Below are 26,260 nucleotides of genomic sequence, written 5' to 3' on the forward strand. Positions count from 1 at the left end.
CGGCAAGGAAGTCGTTCCAGTGTGAGCTTTTCTGTCTGCGGATAGCATCGTGGTACTCCTTGGCTGCCGTCCTGGCTCGTTGTTCAAGCTCCAACGATGTTTGCCCCATCCTGCGTCGTGATCTCGCTTGGTTTCTCCAGAAAGTGTAGGTCCGGCGGAGCCGAGTTAGGTCTGTTGTCCACCACCGCTTGGCGTATGGTGACGGTTTGGCTTTGGGTGTCAGGCTGTAGACCGCCTCGGTTACCGCTGCCATGAGCCTGTCTGTCTGCTGCTGGACGCTGCCACCCCAGGGGATGTTCCTTAGGTTCGCCGCCACCCTGGTCCTAATCTCTGTCCACGGCGCATTCTTGAAGAGAAGTCTCGTCTCCGTTGGGCGGTCTTCTATTGCGATGTCGAATATCGTCTCGATCGCTCTGTGATCAGATCCGTGGTCACAGGGATGAATCCTGCACCTAAGTAGCTGGTCTGCGAGTTCTGAAGAAGCTAGTACCAGGTCGATCGTGCTTTCTGCATCCCCTGACTGCCATGTCTTCGTGCCTCTTGGGAGAAGGCTGCAGATCGCCCGGCCCCCCACGACTACCGTGTGAGCCTCGTGCGGGTGCCTGCAGCTTCCTTGAGGGAATGATTGGTTCTGGTGTTCTGTCTTGTGCCCCACCGGGTCTGTAACACAGTACATATGGTTGGTTCGTGACATTTGGTCCCTGCCAGGCCTTTTCGATAGGCGCGAAGTTGGGACTCAATGGGCCGTTACTTTGCGTAGACGACAGTTATAATTCGGAAATCACGTTCTGACTCTATGTTTCGCGTAAGACTTGAAAAACGAACGCTCTAAGAGGCCTCTGCTGCTAGGCCTCTTCTTCTAGTAGGGAGCTTCGTGCTAGCTATCGTGCTAGCTCTCGTACTTCCATTTATATATATCCTTATCCTATCTGTGAGAGACTAGTGGCATCAGGGCGATGCACTGGGCACTGCGAATGCCGACTCAATTTTGCTAATCGAAAGCTAAGGAAAGGAAGAGTGAGAGTATACAGGATGCGCGTCTGCGTCGCGTGAAGGATAAGTGGCCGCACAGGCCACCCACCGAAGAGAGCATGAGTCCAGGGTGTGCTCTCCGTCACAATCCGTACATATGCCCGCATACGTTGGATGGTTAAGGTCCGTGCGGCGCCAGCCAGCGGTCAGCGCGCGGTCAGGCGTACCGTCAATACCATTATCTCATCGGTACAGCTGCATTCTGCATTACCAGTCCCTACTACCTTGGCGTCGCAACAGAAGCATTCATTGTCAGATGCGACCCCGGTTAGAGACGGCACTAATATTTCTCACGGCCGTGCTCTTCCCGTCTCAGCTTGTCTGACACGCTGCGGCTTGCACTGACCAAGACGGCCCCCATCGCCCGGAACAACCAGACCCCGGGCAATTTCATAGATCCCGAACTCGGCGAAGGGCGATGTCTCACCGGGACACAGCGGCTTTGACGACGCCGAACGACCGAAGGAATCGGCCCCGAGAGGGGTTCGAGGCCCCACTGTCGTTGCGAAGGGGCGCTGCTTGTGATTGCTGGAGAAAACATTTCCCACGTGTGGACAGGCTGCAGGCTAAGAAAGGAGGGAGAGTCATGTACAGATACGGATAAGCAAACGGGGAAGGACAATACCGTCGCCGAGGTCACCAATGTGACCATGTAGGTCCGGGAGACACCCTGAGGCTTAAAGCGTTGGGGGTTCGACAGGCATGCGACCGGCTGGATACCAATTTCAGAAACTTGCCCATTTAGTAGTGCTTCATCTCAAGGTCATTCTGTGGAGCTCCATATACGCGTTACTCTTAGAAGTAAGGCAACCAACAACATGGGCAGCGACCTCACCTTCACCAACCCCGTCATCCGCGGCTTCAACCCGGACCCGACCGTCTGCGTCGTGCCGGCGACGTCGACGACGCCGGCGCAGTACTTCCTCTCAACGTCGACGTTCGAGTTCTTCCCCGGCGCAGCCATCTACCACTCGACCGACCTGCTCAATTGGACGCTCATCGGCCACGCCCTCAACCGGCGCAGCCAGCTGGACATGCGCACGGTCGAGCCCGGCGCTGGCTCGTGGGCGAGCACGCTGCGCTACCGCCCCCGCGAGAAGCGCTGGTACCTTACCAACGGCGTGTTCCAACGGTACCGGCCGAGCGCCGACGAGCGCATCTTCCCTCGCGGCTTCTACGTCTGGACCGACGACATCTTTGACGAGGCCGCCTGGTCCGAGCCCGTGTATTTCGACAATCCGGGTTTTGACCAGGACCTGTTCTGGGACGACGACGGCTACGGCGACGGCAAGGTGTACCTAAGCACGACGGTGCGCATGGCCCGGCGTACGCCGGGGCTCGGGTTGAAAGACTTCGCCATCCACGTCTCCGAAATCGATCTGCCGACGGGCCGGACGCTGACGCCGCCCAAGGTGATCCGGTCCTCGCCGTTCGGTGTGGCCGAGGGCTCTCATATCATGCGCAAGGGCAGGTACTACTACCTGTTCACAGCCGAGGGCGGTACCGAGGCGGGCCACCAAGAGTGGGTGTTCCGGAGCACCGAGGGGCCGTATGGTCCGTGGGAGGGCCAGGGCAAGGCCCTGTGGTACAACGGCCCGGATGAGGAGGTCCAGCGCACGGGGCACTGTGATATCTTTGAAGATGGGCGGGGGCAATGGTGGGGTGTCCTGCTCGGGGTGCGGCCGGCAAAGAACCGCGAGGGCAAGTGGGCGGAGCCGCAGCTGGGCAGGGAGACGTTCCTGGTCACGGTGGACTGGGTGGACGACTGGCCTGTGTTTAACCGTGGCAAGAACGTTGCGTTGGAGACTGTCGGGCGCGAGCCTGTTGTGCAGGCGCGGACGGCGGGGCCAGACGGTGTTCGCTGGAGAGCTGATCTGTCTAGGCCTGACCTGGAATTGGGGTGGTATCATAAGAGTGAGTTGTCCCTTGACCCCAACAATGCTTGAGAATAAACTGTAGCTGACAGGGGAGCAGACACGCCAATCAAGAAGTGCTACTCCTTGACGGAGCGGCCCGGCTATCTCAGGCTGTATGGCAACTGCTACGAGCTCACGAGCCCCGAGTCGCCGGCGCTGCTGTTGTGGAAGCAGGCCGGATACAACGAGACGTTCCGGGCCAAGATGAACTTTAAGCCCAGCAGGCTCGGTTACGAGTCGGGCGTGACGCTGTGGTGGAACCAGTACTCGTTCGCGTCCATCGGCGTTGGCATCGTGGAGCCGTCGGAAGAGGCTGCAGCGGCACAGACAGTTATCGCGCGGCAGCCAACGGGAAAGAACGGCGAGCTGAAGGTCTCGTATCCGCTGCTCGACTGCGGGTTGATATTCGGCGCCGATGACGCTGTGCAGCTCACTATCGACACGACGCCGACCGACTACAAGCTGACGCTGTCGGTTGGCGAAATTGGCACCAGTGTGTCCTTTGACACCGAGACGCTAACCATCTACCCACCCGTGGGCGGTGCCTTCGCCGGCGCCATGTTCGGCATCTACGCATGTGGGAAGAGCGAACCAGTTTTAGACCCGGCAGACTTTTGGGACATTGAGATTGTCGAGCGGCCCTTTTGATCGAGTGCCGGCGTTCATATGGGGCAGCATAAGCTCGGTACCTAGTTCCATCTCACCTTTTACCTTATTTATGGAGAGCTTGCAGCGTTTGAACGGACCATGACTTGGAACCTTACCTTAGGTAGACTATGATTTAAGCGTTAGGCTAGACTGCTCTGGAAGTTTTCAAACCGTTGGCCCAAGCCGTTGCACGCTGCAGGAGCATGCGATGGCCGGCTCATAGAATAATTGGGCTGCCTCTCTCTGGCACCCTGGCATCACATTGATAAGGATAATCACATTAAGGGAGACGAGTTATCAGACGTCCCTAGGTCCCTACCGTATCCAGCTTCAAAACGTACCTGACTTTGCTGATCACCAACCTTTACATATACTTACGAGCTCAAGTTACCTGGTTGATTAATTTTTGAGTATATGTGCCGTAGATCATTCGAATCATCAGAAGAAAGCCAATTTCAAGTTGATGACCATGTTGTCCGTCATGTTAGGCAGAGCTAGAGCCTAGGCGGGATCTGGGAGACCATAAAAAATGGTAATAGAGCATGGCGCTAACCAGAGACACCTCCATCCCCCTCCCACACCAGACTCGTGTCATGACTTGTGCGATCCAAGGATGAGAGTAAGACAGTCAGTCATGCACTGCACCGTGACAGATCTAATGTAAACCCCCCAGCTTCACTCCTCCAGGCTCACCCTGGCGCCACCAATGTCACATCATCACATGCGCTCTGGGATAAGCCTCTAAACTCCGAGGCCCGGAAGATGGTAAGTGCATCACGCAAGACTTCAGGAAAAATAGAGAGTGCCAGTGCCCTGGATTCTGTTTTCGCCTCAGTCATGGGGGGCGCAGAGGTGTCCCTATAGGACTTTGATGGTTAGCTGCATCTGAGTATTTGGGGTTGCAGGAAAAGGATTCAGACCAGACACGAAGTGCCGCTGCTCTGCAGCTCTGGGGTTTGCAAGTATTTTGTTTTCCCCCCAATCGGCCCGGGGATTCGTCTTGAAGATCTGCCGAGCACCTCCCGATGGTTGGCTGCATCATGCGAAAGGAATACAAGCGTCCTTGGCGGCCGCTTGGGTAACACTTACACGCCGAACCCAGACGCCGGCTCGGCTCTCGGGGCAGTTCAAGGTTCCTAGAGGCTATGCGGTCTCTGAATTCGTCTTCTCTGCCGGCGGCACGCGCAGTCCATGGTCTGATCGCAGCCAGCTTCTTGGACCGTGGCCCGCTCTTCACCTCACGAGTCACAAGCTCGGGATCTTAGAGCCTTTGGTCCTGCCCCAGGTAATACAAGTACCTCCAGCTTGAAGTTCAAGACGATGCCGTCGCGGTATAGATAAGTGGATAGGTCCAGACGCCAGAGTTACTCTGCTCCCTTTTGACCACCTCATCTGGCCACTCCCAACTAATTTTAACTCCGTCCGGGCCTCGCATATTGCCTTGCCCTACCCAAGATGGGTCTCTCCAAGCAGGTTTGGTACAACTGGTTAGTCCCTGTCCTTCCTTACCAAGGCTCTTTTCTTTGAGAAACAATGGACCCGTCCTCACCAACCATCGTGGGCTCTTCACAGGTACGCCGGGCTCGTGGCGGCCGGGTGCATAATTCTCATGGGCTATGACTCGAGTGTCTTCAACTCGGTGCAGGCTTCCCAGAACTGGAAGTCAGCCATGGGCGATCCCGACCCTTACATGATTGGTCTCGTCAACACCGTCTACACGATTGGCGCAATCATCACAGGATGGTTCCTTAGCGGTCCTACAGTAAGGTTGCCGCTTACATATAGACCTACCTTGGGCAGTACTTACTCTGTGCGGGTATAGTCCGATTACCTTGGCCGTCGAATTGGCATGGGCATTGGCTGCATGATCACCGTCGTCGCCACAGTTTTACAGGCCTTCCCGCCGGCTAATGGAAGTCTGGCCTGTTTCATGGTCGGCCGTGTTCTCATCGGCGTTGGGACAGCTTTAGCTACTAGTAAGTTGGCCATTGAGACCACAGGGCAGCAAACTGTCAGCAAATTACAAGAGTGTGCTCCATGTCTGATGTCTGTTCCTCTGTCTTAGCTTCTGGCCCCATCTACATCGCGAGGTGACCGCGTCCAGAATCCGAGGAAAAGTCAAGTCCTTCTGGCAGATGTTCTTCTCAGTCGAATCTTTTCTCGCCTATTGGTTCAACTTCGCCTGTGCCAGGAACCGGGCGAGTCTTGGCCATTGGGACTGGAAGATGGTCGTCATCTTTCAGCTGATGATGCCACTGATCATTTGCGCCCAGCTCCCCTTCCTTCCCGAGTCCCCCCGCTGGCTGATCGCCAAGAAGAATGACTACAAAGGCGCAAAGGCTGCGCTGATGAGGGTGCGATCGACCGAGGAAGTCGACGCCGAGATTCTCAGCATCCGGAAGGCCATTGCCTACGAAAAGGAGGCGGCCCCCCGCAAGCACGAAGCCTACATGGCCCTCATCAAGGACAAGGCCATCCGCAAGCATGTTATTCTCGCCTTCATCATCAACGTTGGCCGGCAACTTACCGGCCAGGGCACCCTCAACTCGTACTCGTCACAAGCATCTACCAGAACGTGTTCAACAATGTCGATACCGTCAACTTGATCAACGCTCTCAACCGCATGCTTGGCATCCTATTCACCCTTAAGGCTACTTGGACTGTCGATCGGTAAATTACACTTGACCACAACTGGCTTCCGCAAGTCCGTGCGTGAGGACGAGCTGGGCTAATCTTCTTCGTGTCTTTGTAGATTCGGACGAAAGTGGCCCTTCATGGTTGGTGCCACTGGCATGGCTATCTGCACAATGTAAGCCAACAATCTTCTTTGTTTGTGGACATTGGATACCCCTTATGGCTGTCTCAGGAGCCTACTTGCTCGCAAGATTGCGCATTGCTCCCGAAACCCTTCCAGACAATTCCGGAATAGGGGAACTCTCAGCTGAGATTGTTGTAGGCTCATTGGTGTCGTCGGTTTGACGACCCTTGATATCAACGGCTCCAAGACCTACAGCGTCGGCGTTGGAATTGCCACGCTCGCTTTCGCCTTTGCCTTTTTCTTCAAGCCATCCTGGGGCGCTGTGGTCTGGATTCATACATTAGAGATCTTCCCAATGCATGTCCGCGCCAGGGTACCGGCATGTTGATCCAGATGCAAGACATGGCCAACACCATCTTCCAGCAGTTCTTTCCCATCTTTTTCAAGAACGAAGGCCTGTAAGTTGAACCCATTTTCTCTTATGTGCCACGTCATGTTTGATACGAACACGCTCACTCTAACCACGCCAATCCATTGAAAAAAAGCAGTAAAGTGCTCTTCTTCTTCATGACCACCAACGTCCTCCTGACCTTCTTCACCTACCTTTTCCTTCCCGAGACCAAGAACGTGACTCTGGAGCAAATGGACACATTGTTTGGCGGCGTTGACCATGTCGCAAAGGGCCCAGGCCTTGTCGAAGACATGGAGCACACCGCACCCATTACTCTCGGCAACGAAAACAAGCCTGAGTCTGTCGCTCTGGAGACGGTTACCAAAAAGCAGGAGTCCGTCTAAGACAGTGACCAGCCGGGGGAAAGATGGATTGGCCTGCTTCAGCCTTGAGTAAGGTAGAACTGTATTATAGCAAGACCCAGGGGTTTGCTCTATCGTTGTCTAAAGTACCTTAGTGCAGATTACATTATAGGAATAACTACCTTATGCGAGATCTCCAATTTGTGGTTGCCACTTCTTATTTGACACGAAATCTGAAGAGCACCCAGCACCGCTCATGCCGTCGATAGTCACTCCAGGAAATCACGGATCAGTCTCTGGGCATCAGAGGGTGAAATAGCCACTTGATTACACGCTGGCACACTATCTTACTGGCTCTATGTCGGGACAGAATGAAGACTTTAAATCACTGCAACTCCCTAACCAAACCGCCCATCAGCAAAAAAGGTCTCCCAGGCAAACTCCTCCCCAGAGAACCCTTCAAACCCGAACCCATCAATTTCGTCCATAATCCCACCCTCCCCGGAAGAAGACGAACCCCCCAACCCAGCCCGCATCTCATGGCCTACGAATCCCAATCCCTCCATCATCCTCGAGCTCAGCCAACGCTCCGACATCTCCAGACTATCCCGCGCCGCCCTCGCCACGGCGACCTCGACCGGCTTGTCCTCCTCGATGGCCTCCACATGGGCAAGCACCATGCTCAAGAACATGTGGCTCTTGACGTTGGTCTCGCCCTTGCGGATCCTCTCCTCCGAGAGCGCCGCCAGGTCGCGGACGACTTGCTTGAGGAAGTCGCGCCACTGGCTGGTGCGCTGGAGGGAGCCATCGCGACGTTGTGTTTCGACGTCTGTTCGAAGGAAAGATGAATGTGTTAGACTTTGTTCTTTATGCATCCATACCGATAGCTAACGAGGTGAACGCGCGGATACTAGGTAAAGGCTGGGGTAAATAATGTAAAGGCACAGGATGGTAGAGGCCAGAGAAGAAGAGGAGAGAAGGAGAGGGCAGAAGATAGAGGAGAGAAGAGGAGGAGAGAAGAGGAGGAGAGAAGAGGAGGAGAGAAGAGGAGGAGAGAAGAAGAGGAGAGAAGGAGAGGGCAGAAGAAAAAGGAGAGAAGAGGAGGAGAGAAGAGGAGGAGAGAAGAGGAGGAGAGAAGAGGAGGAGAGAAGAGGAGGAGAGAAGAGGAGGGGAGAAGAAGAGAAGAAAAGAAGGGGAGAGAAGAAAATGAGAGAAGAAGAAAGGGGATACTGAGAGTCTGGCCAACACTCACGAGCAAGCAACTCCAAGCTGATCGCCGCCGTGGCACTCCGGATCCCCTCCCGAAACAGCCCCCCGCTAATGGCCATCAGGCGGGCGAACATGCCGCCGTCATCCAGCCCGGGCGAGACCAGCGCCAGGGCGGCGTCGAGGCTGACCTTGACCGAGTAGTGAAACATTGGGTTCGTGCGAGCCTGATGGCTGTAGGGGAAGTGCAGGGGCACAATGAAGCGGCGGGCCAAGTAGTCGAGGAGGTTGCGGTGGAACGGGGTTGGGCCGTTGCTCTCGTTGCTGTTTGTGCGTGTGAAAAGGGTGGTGTAAGCCTGAAGGGCAGAGGTCAGCTCAGAGGTCAGGGTGAGGAACTGGTTGTATGAGCGGTTAGATTGAAGGTCGTTGAGGAGCTGGACGACGCGGAAGCGAGTGGAAAGCGAGTCGAGCATAGCGAGCTGCATCGACGTGGAGGTGAATCTGTCTCTGGGATGTGATCGGAGCACGGTAGTGGACTCCTCTATCTCATCATCGTTGATGTTGGACGGGTGTTCAGTGTTGAACTCGTCGAGTGAGATGCGTAGTGGCATCCATGCGTCTAGCGATGATTGAACAACCAGCTCCAGAATGGTCGCCCATAATCGCCGGCGGAGCTCGGCTTGTAGGACTGGCATGGCTGGCAGATGCTTGGGGTCGCGGTGCAGGCCGATCTGCATAGCTCCGTGGACAAGAGATCCCATCGAGACCCACACCGTATCCCCACCGATGGCAAAGAGTTGACGGGCCAGCATCGTTAAACAGTGGATTTGCAAGCCCGTGATGTCTAGGCGGTCTTTCTCTACCGGCCCGGAAATCCAAGTCTGAGCAGCGCATATCCATTGCTGGACTGACTCGGTGTTGCGATGTGTGGCCGTCACATCGCCGTGGTCGTAGAGACTTGATCCAATGCCGATGACGAGTAGAACTTTGAGACGGAGGTCGGCTGTGATGCTGTCTGGGTGGTCCCAGCATCTCTGATACTCGGTCCAGAACGTAGGAACATGGAGGATCCGATGCCTGAATACTGGTGAGTCAGGAAAACGGAGTAAATAAGGTAGTGGCGGCGATGCATCGCCGGGTACAGACATACGTTGACTCAAACGCCGCAAAGTACAATCTGGCCTTTGCATCAGCGGTCTCGCGCGGAGGCAGCGTCAGGACGACGCCAGGCGAGTTCAACCTCGGAGCAGGCCGATCGACCTTGATGCTCTTCGCGCCGATTTTGGACTTCCGGAGAAGATGGCCGGCTTGGGAAACCAAGACCGCCGCTTCAGGGCTGTGATACGATGTATCCCCAGTGCCCCTACCCATGATTTCGCTGTAGCAGGTGATGATGGCGGTGAACTCAGGCGCACCGCCGACCCAGCGGCTGCGGCCCCAATCCCGCGGCTTGTTGTTCATAACAGACTGCCATCCTTGTGCCGCTGCCAGTGGCTGAGGTGTAAGAGAACGCTGGGCCGGCTCACCCTGAGCAGCTTCAGGCGACGCCTTGGGGGAGGAATGGTTACCCTTTCCACTTCCGGATGCCGAGAGGGTCTCAAGTTTCTGTATTCTCTGCAAAATATCACGGAGAATGGGTATCTGATCCGGAGTATGCTCTGGTGTGACCAAGGGGATTGGAACGGTGGGCGGAGGACTCGCGGCAGAAACAGTGGTTGGCCGTGAGCCGACTGGGCTGCCATCATCTCGGACTCTCGATCCGCCAGTTGACTGTAGGCCTCGGCGTCTTGTAGGATCCTTGTCGGCAAATGGCTTGTAGAAACATTGCGCATTATGGCGAACGCACTGGGCGCACGGCTTGTTATGGTCACATTTGATTTTCCGGCGGCGACATTCCCGACAAGAGAGGGCCGGCCTTCGGCGTCGGCGGATTGTTGACTGCTGTTCTGTCTGACTCTGCATAAACGAAGACCTCGGCCGAATGATGAGTTGTCACCGGCCTCCTTGGCCTTTAAATAAGGTGCCTTAGGTAGAAAAGTAAGAATTTGACTTTCCAGAGTTCGGTTGTTCGAATTTGATATGGCACTTGTCGTTGGTCGGGGATAAGTGAAAGAAGTTGCCGAGCAGAAACGGGTTTTCAATGGTGCTTACAGCAGTCAAATATTCCCTCTCGGCCGAGAAGAGTCGGAAGACTCGCACAGCACCGGAGCAAGTCATGTATAACCTGATGATTTGGCACGTAAATGATCAATAACAACCTGAGTTAATTTACGGTTAGTTACCTACTCTAGTAATGGACAGAAACACCCTGAGCATGGCTTCACATGAACAGTGCATTTCGCCTCCCTTCTTCAAGTCTTATGGTGCGAAGTCGCAGCCCCCAGAAGCAGACGCAGTCTGAGACCGCCTGGATGTACTATGGATCCAGTCGCTCTTCGAGTCCTCATCAGCGGCGGCGGCGTCGCGGGCAGCGCTCTCGCTTTCTGGCTTGTCAGACAAGGCCACGACATCCCGGTTGTCGAGCACTTCACCAGTCTGCGTGCTTTCGGCCTCCACATCGACCTCCGTGGCCCCGGCACTGAAGTCCTTCGAGGAATGGGCTTTGAGGGTGCTTTCCGCCAAGGCAGCGCCGGAGCAGGGAATGCAGATTGTTGACGGCTCAGGCCGGCGCCGTGGCTATTTCCCAGCAAACTATTCCGGCACCGGCCGCCATAGCCTGACTTTGAGTTCGAGATCATGAGAGGTAACCTGTGTCGCCTTCACTATGACGCCGCCAACGCTTGCAGAACACCGCCGAAATACGTCTTCGGAACATCCGTGGCCAGCTTTGAGCAGAAAGACACCTCAGTCAACGTTCGTTTTGAAGATGGCAGGACGGATACCTTTGACCTCCTCGTCAACGCTGATGGTCAGTGGTCCCGCACTCGCAGGATGATGCTCGGCCCTGGTATCCCGGACGCGGTTCAACGGATACCAGCCCTCTACATGGCCTACTTCACAGTGCGTCAGCCAATGCAAAAGGGAGAGAAGTACCTCACCACGTCTTCGCCCCGGGAAGGCGCGGAATCACGACCCAAAGACACAGTCCGGAGGAGATGCAGGTTCTGCTCACCTGCAATCCTGCCCCGGATTGGCTGGAGAATGTTTTCAGGGGGAATGTCGAGAAGGATAAGGAAGCTTTCGCGGACATCTTCAGGGGTGCCAAATGGATATCGGAGGACATCCTGAAATCCATGTGGGCGGCTGACGATTTTTACTGCGAGCGTCTCGGTCTCGTGAAGCTGAAATCCTGGTCGTCGGGTCACGTCACGCTCGTCGGAGAAGCCGCTCACTGCCCAACGGCTCTGTCCGGAATGGCACTACTTGCGCTATTGTGGGAGCTTACATTTTAGCCGACGAGATTGGCAGATTCTGCCAGCGAGGACGGGCCGACATCGACAAGGACCCAGACACCCTTGCCGCTGCGCTCGACCGCTACGAACAAGCCTTTTCGTCCCTTCGTCAAAGCTATGCAGGAAGGGATCCCCGAGAGAGCCGAGAAGCAATGGAACATGACGGGATCAGCATTTAGCATCGGTGTCCTGAACTTCATGGTGGGAATTGCTTCCTTTCTCAAAGTCAACATTGCTGATCTCATGGGCATTCGCGAGACGGTTGGTGATGGGTATCTCCCGGACTACGAGAGTATGGTGGGGGACAAATAATTAGGGAGATCATCACACGGTTATCGTTTTCACTGATCCTCAAACTACCTTACATATCTCCACTCTTCATGGGACCCGAAACTAAACTCTGACGAATGTCACTCAGTTAAGGAGTGTAAGGTAGCAATCGGTCATCGTGCAGGGGAGTGGTGAGCTCGTGTCACTTAACCACTAGTGCGTCATTGATGCCACATGGGTTGACTTACTCTCTCGGAGTCTCCCCAAATATTCACACAATGACCTCAGTTGCAATGTTCATGCTCCACTTCTCAAGCCATCATCAAGCGATGGTCCAGATCGCGGCGTCTGAACAGAATCACAGTTTCAGAAAAACAATCACTTAAACAAACCGCTGCTTGGGCGTTGGCGATGTGCATGTGTTTTGTACAAGATACGGGTCTAAGCGAAACATACGCATTCGTCCCAACGAACTTGGCTCGTACACACGTCATTTCACTATGAGGCCTTGTTGCTTAGGGTTCCACCAGCTCCTTCTTGCCGATTGTGCCGCACATTCTCCACGATCTGAGACGAGAAGCAAATGAGATATTCATTGCATATGGTATTCCCTGGGCTCTCTCGCACCATTAGTTACTCAAACGTAACGGTTAACCTCATCTGCTCATCGATGGCTCGTTGATGTCCTTGAGGTTTAGGGTAGTGCAAGATCACCGTTCCTTCATCATCCCCAGATTGTCTCAAAAGCAGTACAGGTAATGTTTTCTTGAACGAGAGAATCCCCAGAATTGGCATCTCGGCAGGGACAGTCCGGAGGTTGACGGTTAAGACTGTCTCTTTGCGAACTTGGCGGGTGGAAGGCGCTTTCACATGCAAATACCCCGGATATGCAGAGCCTGGGCCCCACCACTCCAGCCCCTGTTCCGAGGCGCCAAGTCAAGGCTAACATTGTCCCCGTGCGATCGGGGGACTTTGAGCCGACAAGTGCCGTGGACTTCCCCCGGATTTACACATGCCGGCCCGAACTGTACCTTTACCTTCCAGGTCATCTACGGCGACCTGCCACGGACGCGCTTTGCCCCTGTCATCAGACGTCCCTTGATATTCGAGTTCGATGAGGTAGACTCCGGCTTTTTACTCCCCGAGTGCACAGTGCACCGAACTGAACCGTCGCGCGCCGCCCAACTCATCTGCGAATAAGCCGAGGCATCATGTCGGGGTCGCTCGGGTCCCTCAAGGTGCGATCTGACATGAATACTGTTGACGCTGCAAAGGAAAGGCTTTCGAGACTGTTTCTAACGCCGCGAGACAAGGCCGCCGCCGAGCGCATCATCCTCGACCCAAGATACCATGACTTGCTGTCCATCGTCAAGGGCGCCCGCAATGGAGCCGTTTATGGCACCAAAGTTCGGTTTCCGCATGCGCTCGTGTATGACAAGACCTTGCCCAGCATAATTAACTGGCGGCACTGAATGGCTGACGAACAAAACAAACAGCATGATCATTCTCTTCCGCTCCGGAACGTTAGTCTCCCGGACACTCGCCCTGCCGCAAACTCGCAAACCAGCTAACCCTGCCCCCTCCCCGAACGCAGCCTCCGAGAAAAGTTCCGCCTCGTCTTTCGCGCAACACGCACCCACGCCCGCAATCTCGCAAAATTCGCGACCATCTACAAGGCCATCTGTCTGCTCCTTAAACACTACGGTCCGACGCCCGGCAAAGAAGGCAAGACATACCTCCCTCCTCTACCGTCCTGTGCCCCATCGCTAATGCTTACCTCCCCCAACAAACAGGGCCCTACGATAGCTTTCTCGCCGGTTTACTAGGCGGCTACATCGTTTTCGGGCGGCGCTCGCCGCGCACGGGCAAGATCTCGAGCGTGAGCCAGCAGATCGTCATCTACGTGTTCGCGCGCGTGGTGCTCGCGCTGGCGCGGCTGGCCGTGAAACCCCGCGCCAGCGGCGGACGAGGCGGGTTCGGCCTGCCGGTCGTGTCGGAACCCCGGAACAGCGCCGTCATCAGCTACTACGCCTGGCCCGTTTTCGCCAGCGTCTCGTGGGCGGCAGTCATGCACCTGTTCAAGTACCATGCCGCCGAGCTGCAGCCGAGCTTGAGGAGTAGCATGACGTATATCTATGCCGATTCGGATCGATGGGATGGGTTGAGGACTTTCCTGTGGCACAATAAGTGAGTTTGGGGGAGTGGTAGACGGAGGGCTGGGTGACTTGGTTAGAAGCGGGGAGGCACCCTGCATACAACGGCGTTTTGGGATGGCTGATTTGATCCCTCGTCCAGCTCTGAAGGTCTGGTCAAGCTTTTGATTTGTTTACCGTGTTTTGGACATGAAGGCGATTGTTGAGTGATGGTATGTACACAGCGACATGGGTTTCGGAAGAGAGGAGGGCGGATGTGTGGTTAGGGAGGCCAAGCGTTGCGTTGGAAATGGTTTAGGAAGTAGCGGTTTATCCAGAATCTGATTGGCAGCATGCCGCAGGTGGGTGCAGGTGAGCGAGAGATCAGAAGGGAAAAACGTCTGTCTAACCATGAAATTGAGTTGTGCAGGTGTCTGTCCTTGGTGGTGGTGCCCCCTTTCTCGTTGTTCCTGCGTGCAGCTGTTCTCGATCGGCTTCGTGGGGATTTGCTCCACTTCAAGGGAGGTAGATACATCTCCTGGCGTTTCTTTGATGCGTGACCAACCGCTAGGGCCTTGCTTCACAATTCACGATGCGTGCCAGTCGCGCATTTGAAGTGATGTTCGCTTTGGCCACAAATAGCACTTGAACAGTCATATTGGCTCAATAAGGGCTCAGTGAGGGCCAACCTCGGCCGCCCGTTGGTTGCCTTGCAAGGGCATCAAGTCTTATCTCGGCCTCTTCCCCTGATGGGCGTAGTTCCATCGGAAGAACTAAGACTCGTCGACCACAAAGTCAAAATCTGGACTCAACAAAGCACCGACAAGGCCCAGAAAACCAAGACATCGTATATGATATCGGTCCACCATCAACACCAGACGCCAATCCCATGCCGAGTTTGCCATTTTTGCAGACCCACCCAGATATACTCGATATTATCACCCAACCGACGCTATACCAAGAGGACAGCATTCAGACAGCCGTCGTTCTACCGAGAGAGTCAGAATTGTCACGGCAGGGCGCTGTCTCAGCAAAGGCATACCTCTGGGTTATTTGTGATTTGCGCGTAGCGACCCCAGGCAATCTTGCCCGAGGCTGTGACGATACCTAGATCGGAGACGTTGACCTCGATGCTGTAACAGATTAGCAACTGCCAGCCAAGCTGGAGGGAGCCGCGACATACATTGTACCCTTGGTTAGAACACCCAGTTGGGTATCTGGTCCCTCAGTTAGTATTTTGAACAAATCTCAAACCTGAGTTCTTAGAACATACAACTGGGGACCGTTAGCAGGTGATCATACAAAGACGCCATGATGTCAACTTACAGAGGATTGCTGGGGTTCTTCTTGACGCCCAAGATAGGGAGCTGGACGGTGACATTGAGGGTCGGATGTGTGACGTTCGCCTTCTTGTACCGGAGACCCATGGGCCGGATGAAACCTGCGCGCTGTCAAATTCTCGTTCCGGTGATCCGTCGAGAGCAGAAAGGAATGGAAAAGAACTTGCGTTCGTATTTAACCGGCCGTCTTGTGAAGTCAGGCCCAACGAAAGTCGGCTGCAGTCATAATCAGCATCATACTTTGCGGAATGGGGTTGCCGACGCCAGCCAACCTTTGTGACAACACGCTTCCACCCTATTTGCATGTTAGCATGGCTCCACTGGCGGAACAGAGCCCTTCCAAGAGAACATACCCTTTTTCTGGACCTTCTTGCCCGTCTTGACACTATCCACACCGTCAGCACCACCTCCCGCTCAGCAGACTCCACAACAGGACCCATCACGTACACCTTGAAGAGCTCCTCCTCACTGATACCGCGGACCTTGGGGATAGGCACCGAGAAGCGGGCGGCCTTCTCGGCCCTCTTGTTCTTGATCTGCGAGCTCAGCGCCTTGGCCGTGGTCGGGTTGGCGCGGTCGAGCAGGTAGGCGGGCACGGCCTCGGACGGCTCCTTCTCGGCGGGGGCGCCCTTGACGTTGCGCTCCTCGTGCTGCTTGATGGCCTTGCGCATCTGTATTTTTTGGGCGTGGCGCTGCTTGGCGTACAGCTTGGCCCGCAGGCCGCGCAGATTCTGCGCATTTTCGCTCTGCTTGTGGCCCTCGCGGGCGGCCTTCTTGCGCGTGCGCTCCTCGTGGTCCAGGCGCCTGCCGTGGAGCTTGCGATGCCGTTCTGTTCGTCACGAAGAGCAATGTATTAGAGGACGGCATATTCTCAGGTGGAAGCGTCGAAGAAGAATGGGGTAACTGGGGTTGGTCGCTCGGTAAGGGCAAGCATACCGATGTACTCGTTCTGGGGCTGTAGTCGTGCAAGACAAGCGGTTAGCGAGGGTCATGCTGACCGACTAGACGGGGTCGGCGCAAATCAAAGGACGGGCTACTGACCATGGTGCCTGCTGGTGCCGTCAAACGGACTCACGACAAAAGGCTGACAATGTCTAATGAATCCAATTTGCGGCTATCGGACTCGATTTTGGACGTCAGATTCAATGATAAAAATTCAAAGGTCTTATCAGGATTCCAGGTGGCAGGCTCTTGGTGGGGGGCAAGAGCTTGCTCTGTGATGCTATTGGCTGATGACGCATGGGGTGGGCTGACTGTGCCATGATTCCCCACACTGCCCATGAAGGTTCGTTCCAGAGTCGAGAATGAGATGAAGGGTCCGAAATACATGATCATGGTAAAATGGGAATGGGTTGAATCTGCATACACTATGGCGAGATGGAAGGTGCTAAGAAAATTGGAGACTTATTCAGGGAGTAGGAGTAGCTCGGCGAGATCGGTGAGACCGCGCATGATGACTCGGAACAAAGCCGAGGGACACCAACAACAGAAGAGGAGCAGCAACAGACGCTTCTCAGTGGAAAACGGCATCGCCAGAGAATGCAGATGTGTTGCAATAACAGACTGGATAAATGATTACAGCTCTGAGACAACAGTACCGGATACCTGGCACGTGCGTTGCCCGCCGCCCAACCGTGAACTCCACGCAGATGCAGGATGTGGAAATGTGCCCTCTAGAAATGCCCACGCCGTGTGTCAACGTCAACGCCAAACCCCAAGTGCTGCCCAAAAATAACCACCCAAGAACACCACGCACCCATATATATCCTGGCCCTCCACGCTGCATCAAGCAACCAGGTCAGCGACCGGCAGCTTTGGACTTCGCAGCGGCGAGCAGCCTGCGCCTCCGTTCCTCCTTCTCTTGCTTCAGCCGCCTTTCCAGAGCCTCTTGTTCCAAATCCTCGCGCCGAGCTTGGCGCTCGGCCCGTTGCTCTTCGTCCTCAATATCTGTAAGACCAGCCTCCATGTCGGACTCGTCCTCGTACGAGTTATAACGATACCCCGGGCCACCATAGCTTGTTTCTGCCTCGTCCTCGTCGTCAACAATGAAGTCGTCCATCTCATCGTCTTCTTCATATCTGTTCCGCGGGCCCGAGAGTGGGCCACCATATTTAGGTCTGTCGCGAGCCCGGGTCTCGGAACCGGGACGACCTGGGGCGCCAGGCTTGGCGGTAGTCGACACGCCGGGCCGGGGCCGTGCGGTGCCAGTATACCCCGTCGTCGCCAAAGCCGCCTTCTTCACCTTCTTCTCCTCGACTGGCGGCGTCTTCTTGGCGTTAGCAGCACCGGACGGCAAACCATTCCGGGCACCGGGGCCCTTGGCCGCCTCTCTTGAAGATGTGCCTGCGGCGCTGACCTGGCCACTCGCTACCTTCCTCGCCTCCATCTTCGTCCTTTTCAATGTGCCCGCCTTCATTTCCTTGCGCTCCTTCATGGTCATGCTCCGCTCGACCATCTTGTGCTGGATTTTTCCCAGAGACTCCCTTTGCTCCGAGTTTGCCTTCGCCCGAGCCATGATCTCTGCAAAGGACCGCTTTTTAAGTGGATTGGAATCTGTAGGGCTCGGACGGTTCGGGAGAGGCCGGGCAGGTAACGGTTTGATGCCATTACCCAGTGTAGCCCCCGTGCCGGCAGCCTTGAACGTAGCTGCGCTCGGTTTCTCACTCGACGCCTTCTTGTCCACGCTCGACTGCGGCCTTGAGGATTGGCTGTCACTAGAAAAGCCAAGGGGCGTATCTAATGGGCGAGGTAATGGTTTTGAGAGAGTAGCGACAGGCCGCGTAGCCTTCTCGGGCGCCGGACCAGTGCGGGCCACTTTCGCGGCGACTGGCCGAATTTCATCCTCGGCTTTTCGCTTGGGCAGGATGATGCTCGTATTGGGGATGGGTTTCGGCGACCGTTTCGGCGTTTCCCCCGTGATCGATGCTAGCAAATCGAGGATCTGGCAGAACAGTTCAACATCATCTACCCAGAAGCTGCCGAGATGCATCTCTGCTTACCGGCATTGTGACAAGTGCGCCGTGGTGTCAAAGTACAGATGCCACAGTTTTCCTAAACCCTCCCCAGCCTCACACCCAACCTTGCTGCCAAGTCATCGAAGAAGACACGTGGATTTCAAGAACCAAAACGAGTCACGCGTTTCCAAGTCGTCACTTTGTTGAGTCCGCTTGAGCCGCTTTTGACGTGAAAACCCCAAGTATGGGTCAAGCAACCTCCGGAGAGAATATCGCGCGAGGTCGTAACGGTGGAATGTGCGCGTTTGTTGCAAGAACAGGAAGTCTGCGTGGTCGATTTGCGCCTCCAGGTTGGCCCCCAGCCGCTATTTAACTTCTTGGAGGGGACAGGGACCCGCTTTGGTCCCCGGACTAACCAACTGGCAGCAGAAGCTGAGGCAGGTGTCGACGGCTTCGCCGCTCGGTCCCGCAGCGATGTTTATGTCAGCAGCCTGGTGAACAAATCATCGGACTGCCCTAAGCTGAGCAGGTCAGGTGACAAGTGGGGTGGGAATTTGCGGGCTCACAATTGGAAGAATTACAAAATAAATCGGTCTGACTCTTGAGAACCCTCCTTGCAGCCAACACCGACCAGAACTAAGAAGAGTCTTTCTCCGCCCAACTTGCGGTTAAACTTGATTGACCTCTCTTGTTCTTCCAAGCTCCTCAACAGGTGAGTTCTTCCGCGGTCAGTTTGACGTCTGGGGGCTATAGCACGAGACTGACGACCAAGTGGAAACAGATAAACCAAAATGAAGCACCTCGCCGCTTACCTCCTTCTCGGCCTCGGCGGCAACGCCTCCCCTTCGGCCGCCGATATCAAGGCTGTCCTCGAGTCCGTTGGCATCGAGGCTGATGATGAGCGTCTCGAGAAGCTGCTCTCTGAGCTCGAGGGCAAGGACATCAACCAGGTGCGCAGAACTCTGCTGGCTCGGTTCGAACAATGTCCAATTTGCTGACAACGTGGCACAGCTCATTGCTGAGGGTTCCTCCAAGCTCGCCTCCGTCCCGTCCGGCGGTGCTGGCGGTGCTGTCGCTGCTGGTGGCGCTGCTGCCGGCGGTGCCGCCGCTGAGGCTCCTAAGGAGGAAGAGAAGAAGGAGGAGGGTATGTCTGCCCTGCAGATCATTGCTTCAGCCATGCACTTGCTAACCATTGCGCAGAGAAGGAGGAGTCCGACGAGGACATGGGCTTCGGTCTCTTCGATTAAGCAACCCACCACAAGCGCCGCGAAACCGGTTCCAGTTGTGTGGGCGTTTCCGAAGAGCCTTAGCGGGCTCTACGTATCCTTGCGGCGCTGCTCGAGCCGCGGGCTTGGGCTGCTTCGGCATGCAGGGCCTTGCTCTCACCTGGCTGCAGTGCCATATAGATTGGAACAATGAAATAGCAAGGGTGTCTTCGGATGTGTTTGCGTCGCGTATCACACAGAGTCTCAGTGGACTGTGAGGGTACCGTATGGCTTGCGATCGTCATGTGTGATATCCGCTGGCGATTGAGTAATCCCTCGCCCACAGTCCAAATGCCGACCGCAACCTAAGAAGCATTGTGGGTGAAGCCGAAGTTTCCAGGCTCTGGAATGGCGAGAATTTGGCGCTTTCCCCAGACGGGTAGGTCGCATCAGCCCATCGCGAACCACTTGCTCGGCAAATCTCCTGCGATCTGTGTATGATTGGTTTGTTGCTGGGCCAACGCGTCTGCAGCCATTTAAGCGGTGTCCATGGTTGTGGGTCCCGAGCTGTTTTCATGTCAACGAACGCTGCATTTCACATTCCTCCCTCAAACTTTCCGTGCACAGCAGCAACCAGCGCTCGCGATCCAAACAGCGCGATTCCTCATGCTTCAACATTGCTCTCAACCGTAATACACCACTCCGATTTCGATTTCGTACTCTCTTCTCCCGTATCCGAGTCAAGAAGGAGGGCATCACCGCGACGCGCCGGGACACGACATTCGACATATTCCCTCGACTTGCAAATGTCGCTGACGGCGGCAAAGGGAGGCCAGCATGCTTCACTGGCCAGGAGGACGTCGGCCAGACTGGCTCTCCGCGGCCAGGCCGAGCAGTTTCAAACCGTTGACAGCTCTGATGATGAGATGCTCAGGCCTATGAAGCTGAGCGCTATCACCAAAGCTATTTTAGGGGGCAGTCACGCCTCCGACGCCTCGTCTGCCGATGCGCCAGCATCCTCCGGTCCACACCGGTCATCACATCCTCTCAGAAGCTCCATCGCGGCACCCCTCCGGACAACCAGCGGAGACCATGAGTCCTCATGGAAGCGGACTCGAGAGTCTGACCGGGCACCTGCCTCACGACCACCCTCACCACCCAGTCGACCCCATTCGCGAACTGGTTCGAGAAGGAGCTCCATACCTGCCCCATTGCCGCTAGCATCCACGGATCAGGATTCACTCGTTCCAAGTACTCGCCGCACCCGTACGGCGCGAAGCGGGAGTAACCCCCCGTCGAGGAATCCTTCGCCTGTTGGGAGCCGCGAGAACAGTCCCGCGCCCAGGAAACGTGTAGTCCGCCTCCACGCGCCGAATTCAGCAAACGGGCCACATAACTCAAGTTTCAATGGCAGTCGTCGGAACAGCCTTCGGAATTCACTTTCATCGTCCACTCGGGGAAAGAGGCCTGAAACGTCGGATGGTTCCAAGGTCCAGGACATCCAGTCTCCAGTTGCGGCGCTTCAAGAACAGCCGGAAAGAACCCCTGTGATTCCCGTGAGGACCGTCAGGATTGCGGTCGAGTCGTCGGGACAGAAGCCGACATCAGGGGGCTCGTCCGAGGCACGGTCTAGACACGGTGCGCACTCAATTGATCGCGAGCTTCGACATGCTCCGGCCGTCGTTCCCGCGCCGGCGGCAGTAGCGCCGCAAAGTTCATTGAGACTCAAGAGAGTTGGAAAGACCCCAGGAAGTTTCCTTTCCGGCCCCGCTCGTCGTGGGCGTCGAAGACAGAGCGAGGAAGAGGCTGATGGTCAACAAGAGGGGGATGTGTACGGCTCGGGTCAGGACCCCGGCAGCCAGCAGCCTCTGTCTGGGCCGGAGCAAGATGCTCCCTCACCGGGCGCCTCCGAATACCCTGATTTTGCCGCGTCCGGCAGCCCGGTTAGCAAGGACTCCGCCAGGGCCGCTCTCCGGAGACACAAGGCCACTTTCATCACCCCAGTCAGTGAGCGAAAGCAGGAGCAGAGCTACCGGCCCTTGGCTTACCGAATGCCAACTCCGCCTGGCCTCAAATCCAACGAGGACAAAGAGAACGACGCGCCGTTCGAACTCGCACCTTCCATTCCCCCCATGATGCGGCCGAGCAACCCTCCTCCGTCCGTCCCAAATGCAAAGGCCCCTTCTCAAGCCGTGGCCGCCACGAACGCCGATGTCCCTGAACCAGTCCACCGCGGTCATGCCGCTCCCAATCACCAAATCCTGACCTCAAGATCCCACAACGCTGCTCAAAGGCCAGCGCCACCTCCGCCGCCGAGGATGTCAGTGGTCGAGACAGCCACTGCCGCGGCAGGGGCCTCCGCTGCCACGCAAGCCAGCAAGAAGAGGCAATTTTTGCTTCGCGTCAACGGCAAGACATATACCAGACTCGATTCGCTTGGTCGCGGCGGGTCCGGTAAGGTGTACCGTGTCTCGGCGGAAAACGGGAAGCTACTTGCCCTCAAACGCGTGTCCCTCGAAAATTTGGACGAGAGAGTCATCAAGGGATACCAAGGTGAAATTGACCTGTTACAGCGATTGGCTGGAGTTGGTCGGGTTATTCAACTTATCGACCACGAGTTCAACGCCGAAAAAAAGATGCTCAGCCTTGTAAGTCAAAGTTCCGAAGATCCAGTTGAACAAGCGCAATTGTTGATGTCTTTCTAGGTCCTAGAGGCTGGTGAGCTTGATTTCAACACTCTTCTCCGAAGCCGCACTTCCGAGGACAGTCGGCTTGATCCAGTTTTTGTAAGATATTGGTGGAAGGAGATGGTCGAGTGCGTCCAAGCGGTGCATGACAAGGACATTATCCACACGGACCTAAAACCGGCCAACTTTGTCATTGCCCAGGGACGACTCAAAGTCATCGACTTCGGCATCGCCAATGCCATCCAAACCGACATGACGGTCAACGTGCACCGCGATGCGCAGATCGGCACGCCAAACTATATGTCGCCCGAGTCATTGATGGATTCCAAAGAATACGCCCTCACATCAGCCTACAAGGGCCAGTTCAACGCCCCACCATCCCACCGGCCGAAACACTTCAAGCTCGGCAAGTCCAGCGACGTGTGGAGTTTGGGCTGCATTTTGTACCAGATGGTGTACGGGCAGTGTCCGTTTGCCAAAGTTCCGACCATGGCGGCCCGCGTCAACGCGATCAAAGACTGGAGCTATCCGATCGAGTTCCCGGAGCAGACCGAGCACGGCGTCCGCGTGCCGCCGAGCCTCCTCCGCACGATGAAGCGGTGCCTGAACCGAGACGCGTCGCAGCGCCCTTCCTGCGAGGAGCTGCTCTCCCCGACCGACCCGTTCCTGTACCCACTGGAACTATCACCGGATATCGTTGCTGCTGCGGACCACGGCCAGGTTATTCCTCTCACACAGGAGCTCCTGCGTGATGTCGTCTGGGATGTGGTGCAGCGCGTTCGGCGCGGGGAGGCGGCCGACGGTGAGGTTTTGAAGGTGTGGCCGGCGGCGTATTGGGCTAGTTGCAAAAGGTCTTTGGCTACCCGCAGTGGGAATCCTGGTGGGAATGGGATTGGCGAGGGACAGCAGTAGAGGGGGGATAAGTGAGGAAGAATTTTTTGTGCGATCAATGGGCGCTTGGTATTCTCGTGTTGGATATCGAATGGAAGGAGGAACGAGGGAGATGTTCGGATTCGAAGACCCCACACTTGGTTGCTTTCTTATACCCCGGGGCAGGCAAACGAGTTTGCCTTTGTTGATATGTTATGGGGAGAATTGATGGTTGGAAGCCAGGAGTTAGGGGTTGTTGATGGGTTTTGGATACAGGCCGGCTTTCTTCATATCACGATGAGAAAAGGTGTCAGATATACATTGTAATGAATTGGGTGTCAATGTACAGAACCGCCCTATAGGAAGTGGAGTTTATGACACGGTGTTGCCGCGCTTCATTTGGTTGCGATCCTGCTGCGCTGCTTGTGTTGTCTGGTTCGATTCGCGCAGACAGGTTTGTTGGCAGGTCGTCTGATGTGGTCTTATTCTCATGTTGGCATTCACAGGTTAGACGAACATGACATAAGCTGCTGTCGATTGTCAGACGTCCGATGATGCGCCCTTTTGTCCATATTGGCAACGTAATCACACATTTGGCATGGTCCAGGTCATTTGTAAGACAATAGCCTCAGATATGATACATGTCTATGGCAGTTACTCCCTCATCGGACACATATGTCCGTGTGTCTCCGGCATCCGTCGCCACATATGTGCCCACGACAACTAGCCATGGAGTGCCTCTTCTACCGGATCCCTTCCCATTCTATCAACAACAGAGCCCAGCGCCTCAGCCCAGCGCCTCAGCCCAGCGCCTCAGTCCACGCACCTTCATCTGTACCAACTATGCCGTGCTGTCCCAACCATGCCCCCGGGCCCCAGAAGCTCAGTAGGTACAAACGCCTCAGCCCCTTCATCAACTCTCATTCACCGCCTCGGTCCGGATCTTCAGCTCGCTGATCCGCAACATCGTGAACCGGTGCTTGCTCTTGACCGTCTTGGTGCGGCGGCACCGCCTCTTCTTCTTGATCTTGACGCGCATCGGCTCCGACTCGGTGCCCATGACGACGGCGCGGCACTCAAACAGCCGTTCGTCGACGTAAGGGGCGCCCTTAAGCGTGAAGTCGCGGCTGCCGAGGACCGTCGCCCGGTTAAGCCGCAGCACGTCGCCCGGCTCGACGCCGGGCATCTTGAAGGGCAGCCGCACGCTATCGCCCTCGGTCACCAGGTAGGGCACGCCGTGGATGTGGATCGTGATGTAGTGCCCTGGTTGGGCGGCAAGGGCCGGGAGGAGGGCGCGGACTGACTCGCTTAGGGGGGTTGAAGGTGGTGTTGGTGGTGGTTGGTGTTGGGGTTGTGTGGAGAGCGGGGGCCGTTGTGAGGCGAGGGAGGAGGTGGCGTTAGCTACGACGGCTGGGTTGGGATGCGTGGGCTGCTCGACGTGCTGGGTCGTCTGGTTGAAGAAGCGCACCGATATTGTAGCTGTCGCGCCAAGTAATGGTGTTACCGTCTTCGGGCGGATGGACTGGAGAAGGCGCGTGATAGGAGCGCGCAGCTCCAGCGCGGGGCGCAGCAGTGCCCTGCTCATCGTGAGCTGTGCCGCTTGTGGTCAATTGGGTCGGATGAGGTAAGGGGAATAGACCGTCGCAGTGCGGTGTCGGGCTCCGCGATGGGCTGGAGTTGGCAGCTAATATATGGTGCAAAATTCATGGGTTGAAGTCGACTGGCGGCCGGCAGAAAATATGTGGGTCTGTTGCTGATCCTCACCTCGGTGAGCGTATGGCTCCGCAAGGTGGACAAGTCGGCCCTCTCTTCTTAATTGAAGGGAACGGCTAGATCGCACACGGCCACGGCTATATAGCACGGCGCTATCCCTGATTCGGCAGGGCTCCCGCAGTGCCCGTGCAGTAGTACAACCGTGAACTTCTTGACAGCTGCCAAGTGGAGGCACAGAAGCTGCGTCGGCTTGATCAATCCGTTCAATTGAAGTCAACGCAAATAACATGAGCTCATTCCCATTGCTTTTGTGATATTCTTGAAGGTACTGACTATGAACTACACATTTACGGCTTAGCAGTGTGCTCCATGCAGCTGCTTGCGATTGTCAGCTCCTGCAGGTTAGCAGCATCCTGGCGGTAACAGGTTGTGGATGGAAGTTGAAGCGGGAAGTTGGGGCAACAGCCGGCTGCTGTAGTGTGCTCTGGGCAGACGCCGGCCTGTGGCCCGCTTGGCAGCTGTCAGGAAATTCACGATTGTACTGCTGCACGGGCACCGCGGGAGCCCTGCCGAATCAGGGATAGCGCCGTGCTATATAGCCGTGGCCGTGTGCGATCTAGCCGTTCCCTAATTGAACCACCAGCTGGGGCTCTGAAACCCGTAAACAATATTCAGCACGACTGAGTTGGCGTTACTGTGGTATGATGGGTAATGAAAATCTCCATGCGGGGTACCTACGCTAACCGAGAGTAAGGTATCCACACTCTTCCACAGTAAATACAGTAAACAACTAATTGATATTTTGTATGCATACCCTTGGCTGCAATCACCGCCTTGCACCGATCTGGCATCGAGGCCAACAGTTCCCTCAAGTAGTCGTCCGGTAGTGCCTCCCAAGCCTCCTTGACATACTGACGTAGCTTTTCGTACGAGGGCTTTTCTTCAAGGCCATACCGGTCTTCGATCCAGTCCTTCATCCAATTCCAACAAGACTCAATAGGGTTCAAGTCCGGTGAAAAGGGTGGCCATTCCATCACAACAATGCCTCGCTCTCTGAGATTTTCCTTCGTCTCTGCGGCTGCATGCCCTGGAGCACCATCTTGCATCAGGATCAGATCCTCACCAAGCTGTTCCTTGCACAACTGTACCCAGCCGTGAATCACAGGTACAGTATGTGCGCGGTAGGTTTCGGCGTTGATCTTCCCCCAACCCTTTTCCCAGAAAATCCCAGGGCCTTTGCCTAAGCCAGAGAAGCAACCCCAGAACATCCAGCCACCCTTGCGTTGATGCTTTTCCACAATGCACGTAGGATCCCACTCCTCGCCTTGACGCCGGGTTACATACTGCTTCCTATGCGGGCCACCAGTAACCCAGGTCTCGTCGG

General features: G+C 55.8%; 11 protein-coding genes across 11 annotated transcripts; 7 read left to right on the top strand and 4 right to left on the bottom strand.

Moving 5' to 3' along the window:
• Nucleotides 1-1,850: 1,850 nt before the first annotated feature.
• Nucleotides 1,851-3,596, top strand: N657DRAFT_564858 (glycoside hydrolase family 43 protein; the record flags this gene model as incomplete). The annotated part of the gene is made up of 2 exons (XM_062788317.1): nt 1,851-2,946; nt 3,007-3,596. 2 exons carry the CDS (start codon nt 1,851-1,853, stop codon nt 3,594-3,596), a joined length of 1,686 nt encoding a protein of 561 aa, XP_062650935.1.
• Nucleotides 3,597-5,051: 1,455 nt separating this feature from the next.
• On the top strand, nt 5,052-7,149 carry N657DRAFT_653468 (general substrate transporter; the record flags this gene model as incomplete). Its single annotated transcript, XM_062794407.1, has 9 exons — nt 5,052-5,083; nt 5,169-5,358; nt 5,419-5,576; nt 5,662-6,106; nt 6,169-6,266; nt 6,349-6,405; nt 6,553-6,737; nt 6,809-6,812; nt 6,903-7,149. 9 exons carry the CDS (start codon nt 5,052-5,054, stop codon nt 7,147-7,149), a joined length of 1,416 nt encoding a protein of 471 aa, XP_062650936.1.
• Nucleotides 7,150-7,419: 270 nt separating this feature from the next.
• On the bottom strand, nt 7,420-10,413 carry N657DRAFT_641111 (uncharacterized protein). The gene is made up of 3 exons (XM_062792087.1): nt 9,464-10,413; nt 8,360-9,390; nt 7,420-7,936 (listed from the first exon to the last, which is right to left on the bottom strand). Exons 1-3 carry the CDS (start codon nt 10,273-10,275, stop codon nt 7,506-7,508), a joined length of 2,274 nt encoding a protein of 757 aa, XP_062650937.1. The 5' UTR covers nt 10,276-10,413; the 3' UTR covers nt 7,420-7,505.
• Nucleotides 10,414-10,538: 125 nt separating this feature from the next.
• On the top strand, nt 10,539-12,139 carry N657DRAFT_661389 (FAD/NAD(P)-binding domain-containing protein). The gene is made up of 5 exons (XM_062795094.1): nt 10,539-10,896; nt 10,937-10,963; nt 11,029-11,354; nt 11,399-11,686; nt 11,756-12,139. Exons 1-5 carry the CDS (start codon nt 10,732-10,734, stop codon nt 12,015-12,017), a joined length of 1,068 nt encoding a protein of 355 aa, XP_062650938.1. The 5' UTR covers nt 10,539-10,731; the 3' UTR covers nt 12,018-12,139.
• Nucleotides 12,140-13,186: 1,047 nt separating this feature from the next.
• Nucleotides 13,187-14,166, top strand: N657DRAFT_653471 (peroxisomal membrane protein 4; the record flags this gene model as incomplete). The annotated part of the gene is made up of 5 exons (XM_062794408.1): nt 13,187-13,213; nt 13,289-13,404; nt 13,472-13,498; nt 13,570-13,700; nt 13,769-14,166. 5 exons carry the CDS (start codon nt 13,187-13,189, stop codon nt 14,164-14,166), a joined length of 699 nt encoding a protein of 232 aa, XP_062650939.1.
• A 968-nt stretch (nt 14,167-15,134) lies between these two features.
• Nucleotides 15,135-16,491, bottom strand: N657DRAFT_653472 (ribosomal protein S8e; the record flags this gene model as incomplete). The annotated part of the gene is made up of 7 exons (XM_062794409.1): nt 15,135-15,240; nt 15,291-15,324; nt 15,381-15,382; nt 15,434-15,548; nt 15,615-15,663; nt 15,843-16,276; nt 16,446-16,491. 7 exons carry the CDS (start codon nt 16,489-16,491, stop codon nt 15,135-15,137), a joined length of 786 nt encoding a protein of 261 aa, XP_062650940.1.
• Nucleotides 16,465-17,213, top strand: N657DRAFT_195904 (uncharacterized protein). Its single transcript, XM_062786176.1, has one exon. The coding sequence runs from the start codon at nt 16,727-16,729 to the stop codon at nt 17,180-17,182; it is 456 nt and encodes a 151-aa protein (XP_062650941.1). The 5' UTR covers nt 16,465-16,726; the 3' UTR covers nt 17,183-17,213.
• On the bottom strand, nt 16,949-18,693 carry N657DRAFT_195931 (uncharacterized protein). The gene is made up of 3 exons (XM_062786177.1): nt 18,447-18,693; nt 17,204-18,388; nt 16,949-17,120 (listed from the first exon to the last, which is right to left on the bottom strand). Exons 1-2 carry the CDS (start codon nt 18,450-18,452, stop codon nt 17,246-17,248), a joined length of 1,149 nt encoding a protein of 382 aa, XP_062650942.1. The 5' UTR covers nt 18,453-18,693; the 3' UTR covers nt 16,949-17,120; nt 17,204-17,245.
• Nucleotides 18,694-19,192: 499 nt separating this feature from the next.
• Nucleotides 19,193-19,648, top strand: N657DRAFT_565030 (ribosomal protein 60S; the record flags this gene model as incomplete). The annotated part of the gene is made up of 3 exons (XM_062788330.1): nt 19,193-19,351; nt 19,413-19,545; nt 19,602-19,648. The coding sequence occupies 3 exons, from the start codon at nt 19,193-19,195 to the stop codon at nt 19,646-19,648; spliced, it is 339 nt and encodes a 112-aa protein (XP_062650943.1).
• Nucleotides 19,649-20,412: 764 nt separating this feature from the next.
• On the top strand, nt 20,413-23,205 carry N657DRAFT_564424 (kinase-like protein; the record flags this gene model as incomplete). The annotated part of the gene is made up of 2 exons (XM_062788279.1): nt 20,413-22,254; nt 22,312-23,205. 2 exons carry the CDS (start codon nt 20,413-20,415, stop codon nt 23,203-23,205), a joined length of 2,736 nt encoding a protein of 911 aa, XP_062650944.1.
• Nucleotides 23,206-23,740: 535 nt separating this feature from the next.
• Nucleotides 23,741-24,961, bottom strand: N657DRAFT_641117 (uncharacterized protein). The gene has a single exon (XM_062792088.1). It carries the CDS (start codon nt 24,746-24,748, stop codon nt 24,077-24,079), a length of 672 nt encoding a protein of 223 aa, XP_062650945.1. The 5' UTR covers nt 24,749-24,961; the 3' UTR covers nt 23,741-24,076.
• Nucleotides 24,962-26,260: the final 1,299 nt, after the last annotated feature.

This window comes from Parathielavia appendiculata, assembly GCF_033297405.1.
Source record: "Parathielavia appendiculata strain CBS 731.68 unplaced genomic scaffold N657scaffold_2, whole genome shotgun sequence".
NCBI classification, from domain to species: Eukaryota; Fungi; Ascomycota; class Sordariomycetes; order Sordariales; family Chaetomiaceae; genus Parathielavia; species Parathielavia appendiculata.

Coding starts and splice junctions, on each gene's coding strand:
- N657DRAFT_661389 (XM_062795094.1), top strand. CDS start 10,732: ATGGATCCAGTCGCTCTTCGAGTCCTCATCAGCGGCGGCGGCGTCGCG. Junction 11,355..11,398: donor GGAGAGAAGTACCTCACCAC/GTCTTCGCCCCG, acceptor CCAAAGACACAG/TCCGGAGGAGATGCAGGTTC. Junction 11,687..11,755: donor ATGGCACTACTTGCGCTATT/GTGGGAGCTTAC, acceptor GACATCGACAAG/GACCCAGACACCCTTGCCGC.
- N657DRAFT_641111 (XM_062792087.1), bottom strand. CDS start 10,275: ATGCAGAGTCAGACAGAACAGCAGTCAACAATCCGCCGACGCCGAAGG. Junction 9,391..9,463: donor TTTGCGGCGTTTGAGTCAAC/GTATGTCTGTAC, acceptor ACCAGTATTCAG/GCATCGGATCCTCCATGTTC. Junction 7,937..8,359: donor CAGCTTGGAGTTGCTTGCTC/GTGAGTGTTGGC, acceptor TCCTTCGAACAG/ACGTCGAAACACAACGTCGC.
- N657DRAFT_641117 (XM_062792088.1), bottom strand. CDS start 24,748: ATGAGCAGGGCACTGCTGCGCCCCGCGCTGGAGCTGCGCGCTCCTATC.
- N657DRAFT_195904 (XM_062786176.1), top strand. CDS start 16,727: ATGAAGGTTCGTTCCAGAGTCGAGAATGAGATGAAGGGTCCGAAATAC.